At 29.8% G+C, this 3667-nt stretch overlaps 1 protein-coding gene across 1 annotated transcript in view; it reads left to right on the forward strand.

The window, feature by feature from the left end:
- LOC109213750 overlaps positions 1–3453 on the forward strand; it is a 21284-nt gene extending 17831 nt beyond the window's left edge. The window contains exons 2-7 of the mRNA XM_019377581.1: positions 884–1043; positions 1166–1362; positions 1816–1960; positions 2096–2268; positions 2385–2596; positions 3000–3453. Of these exons, the coding sequence (XP_019233126.1) occupies positions 884–1043; positions 1166–1362; positions 1816–1960; positions 2096–2268; positions 2385–2596; positions 3000–3108 (996 nt within the window). The 3' untranslated portion in view covers positions 3109–3453. The remainder of the gene's footprint in view (positions 1–883; positions 1044–1165; positions 1363–1815; positions 1961–2095; positions 2269–2384; positions 2597–2999) is intronic.
- Positions 3454–3667: the final 214 nt, after the last annotated feature.

A 3667-nucleotide genomic window follows, 5' to 3' on the forward strand; every position in this document is an offset into this window, starting at 1 on the left:
ATGGTTCAATCTAGCAAATGTTACTGTGCTTTATGGGGAGCAATACTGGCTAAGGTCTGCAATTCTTTTTTATTGGTTTCTTTTACATTTTTTCTTGGTTCCGAATCTATGTTTCAATCTGAGTAACAAGATTAACAGAAGCTTGTTTTCCTTTTTCTTTCTTCTTCAGACATTGAAATTTTTTTTTTTATTTCTTTATCCGTCAAAATTGGATTAGAACATAGCAGGTATTGATACACATCTCACACACACACCCAATGGTTTAGCAAATGTTTTGGTCCCATTTTTTGCCTCCTTGCCTTTGTAGTAGAATTCATTTAATTTCCTTTTTAATGTCAATTCTAGATTTTGATTTGAAAGCAACACGCATCCATGTTTTAGTGTCTTTTGAGTGGCCAAAATTTTGGTTTGTGTATATGCTAGATCTATGTTTGATACGCGAAACAGAACGATAATTGAAAAAATGATTTTTTTCATTTTTTGATCCATAATCTATAGTCTACCAGGGAATAAGTTTATTATTTTTTTTAGTGTCTTTTGAGTTGCCAAAATTTCGTATGAGTATATGCTAGATCTATGTTTGATACGCAAAACATAACCATAATTGTCCTCATTTTTTGGTCCATAATCTATACCAGGGAATAAAAAAATTTAAATTTTTTATTCAAGAGAAAGAAAACCGCAAGTATTTTTTTCACATCATATAATTGGTCAAAAATATTTTCATTCATGATATATCCAAATCTGCTTTACTTGCGAGTAGAAAGCCGGACATAGTGGTTAATTAATTAGTTAAACTCTTTGTTCATTCAATCTTTTAATTTGTTTTCCAGCTTTGAACACATTAATGTTGAGCAGATTAATTGCCTTTTGTATTCCACAGTATATGTTCAAACTGCATCCATCACAAAAGAAAATCAAAAAGGGTACCAGCAAGAAGATGATTCAGAACCAAAGATCTGAAGTGCAAAATGAAGGCAAAATGAAAAAGGACCAAGTTGGCTCTTCCAAGGAGACACTACCTAAAAAACAAAAACAAAAGGGTAATTTACAAAGGATATAACCTTTTCAAAAATAATTTAAAAGAATTATAACTTCTTTTGACTTATATCGTCGTTCCATTTATATTATTCTTTCTAATTAATTTGGCTATGCATGACTTCAGGTGATGATTTTGAAAGCAACATAATTTTAAGCGAAAATAGTGTGTCAAGAAATCCTAGTCATGCCCTTAGAGACAATAACATCGATAATAATTCGAAGCTTCTTATGAAAGACGGGAAAGATATAGACTACCATGTACAACAAGGAATACCAGCGAGTGCAATGTTAAGTTCCAAAAATATTATTGACCTCAACAAGGTAATTAATGTTTTATGTTTACTTACTTATGTCAACACCATACTAGAATTTCATATTTTTAATTCATTAATATACTTTTAATTTAACTTTTTTGATCCATCAAACCATAACAAAGGTAAATAAATAAATTCTTCTCCTGTCGCATATTTCTCAAAAAAACAATTAGCACAAGTATCTTTTTCAATACTTTTAGAATTGGTTTTGTGCGACGTATAATATTATCCAAAACTTATATACTTTCTAAAGCTTAACATAACTAATTGGACTTTTGCATTATAGTACTTTTGTTTTTAAACTTAGAATCTATTAATATCGAGGCAACATATTTTACTTTGTTTTTCAACTATGAACCTTTTAATATTGAGAAAAGATTTTACTTTCAATGACTATTTGATTTTTCATAATTCATTGATCATGCTCTTTGTATAATATAGTATATTTTTCTATCTCCAGCCACCTAACGAAAATGAAGAAGAAAGCTGTAAGGAGGTGATACAAAATAAAAGACCTCTAGAACATAATGGAAGCATAAATGAAAAGGAGCAAGAGGACTCTTTCGAGGAGGAACTACCCGAAAAACAACAACAGGAAGACAACGGTATTAAGGAATATTATATCTCATTATTGACTTATATTAATTTTAAATTTCACGATTTACTTATATTAATTTTTTGAAAACTTGGACCTAAGCACATGGTGGAGTATTTTTTATCATTCTCTATATGATTTTCAGGTGAACCTGAGGTCAATCGAGTTACATGTGAAGATAGACTTCCAGATGATCTTGACTATAACGTCAATAGTGGCTCGAAACTTTTGACAAGAGACGAAAAAGATAAAAAATACTATATCAAGCAAGGAATTCCAAGGAGTATAAAATTCCGTTGCATGACTAACCTTTACAAGGTAATTTATGACTTATGCCTATTCCATCACTAACCTTTTCTCAAAGCTAAGAAATTTGACCGAAAAAAAATGTTAAGCTGGTTATTTATATTATCGAGTTTCCTTGCACTCTACAGTGTACTAATAGGCTCTCACCAGTTGAAGATGAATATAATTGGAATCTTCCGATTGGAGAAAATCCAAATATGAGTATTTTCTCGACCATAAAAGATTCAAGTATCAAAACCAACAAAAAGAATGCTGGTTGTAAGAGAAAATTGACAGGCTATCAAAAAGACAAAGGAGAAAAGGATATTACGCCTTCTTCAACCTCCAAGATTGTAAAAATGTAAGTATTTGGTAATACAATAAACTCTTTCCCTTTTGTAAAAGAATACTTTACAAAACTATTTCAGTTCTCTAGGTCATTAATAGAAGCAAAATAGAAGTAAGAGCTATGAAAGTTTAATATAAGTAATTCTCAGTAAAATATAGTAAAATATTTTCTTCAGAAATAACATATTTTACTGTTTAAGATAACTGAATGGGGAAATGATTTCATCAACTTTATGCAAAAATATTTTAGATTGTAATTTAAACTGAAAACGACAATTTCTTGATCGTTTAACTATGATTTTCTATTATTCTTAACTAATCTCATGTTTAATTTATATGGTAAATTTCTTGATACTCTAAGACTTAGGTTTTCTATCATTGTTAATTTATATGTTATTATGTTATTTGATATTCAGAAGATCTGCCGACTATTGTGAGAGAGTAGGGAATAATGCAGAGAGAACGTCTTCTCCAAACACTATCCGCAGCGATAAAGTGCATTCAGGCGGAGAAATAGAAGGCTGAGATAGGCTATACGAAGAACTAGGGCTGCAAATGAAAACCACAACAATTAATTAAACGTCATATTTAGCTTTAAACCATTTAGAGAATCAAACTTTGTTTTTTTGGTTTTAATCATTTCTTAGAATGTTGAATTGTATTCAATTCGTTTTCAATTTTAGACTTAGAGGTCACACAACAGAATTTTGCTTTTTGATCTTTTTTAATTACCTTTTATGTAGTTTATTTTCAAAACTCGTCTTCAAAAAGGGTGTGCTCTTTTTTTAGGAGAAAAAATTTACTCACACTCGATAATGATAGTTACATCAAATAAATATAGATACATGTTCTCTGGAGAATTTTGGAAATACTCCCAGACATTTAAAAATGTTGTGTCTAATTAATTCAATAACTCTTTAAATATATAAAATCCCTTCTAAGTTATTGGTATTTACTTTATATAAGAACTCACGTCGTGTTGTCTTTTTGATACCAATTTCATTAAGAATCAACACCCTTAAAGTCAACAGTAATTACCCTATAATATTTAGGTTGAACTTAGGTCACGACCGAATTACTTACC

The sequence above is a fragment of the Nicotiana attenuata genome, unplaced genomic scaffold (genome assembly GCF_001879085.1).
Source record: "Nicotiana attenuata strain UT unplaced genomic scaffold, NIATTr2, whole genome shotgun sequence".
Lineage (NCBI taxonomy): Eukaryota > Viridiplantae > Streptophyta > Magnoliopsida > Solanales > Solanaceae > Nicotiana > Nicotiana attenuata.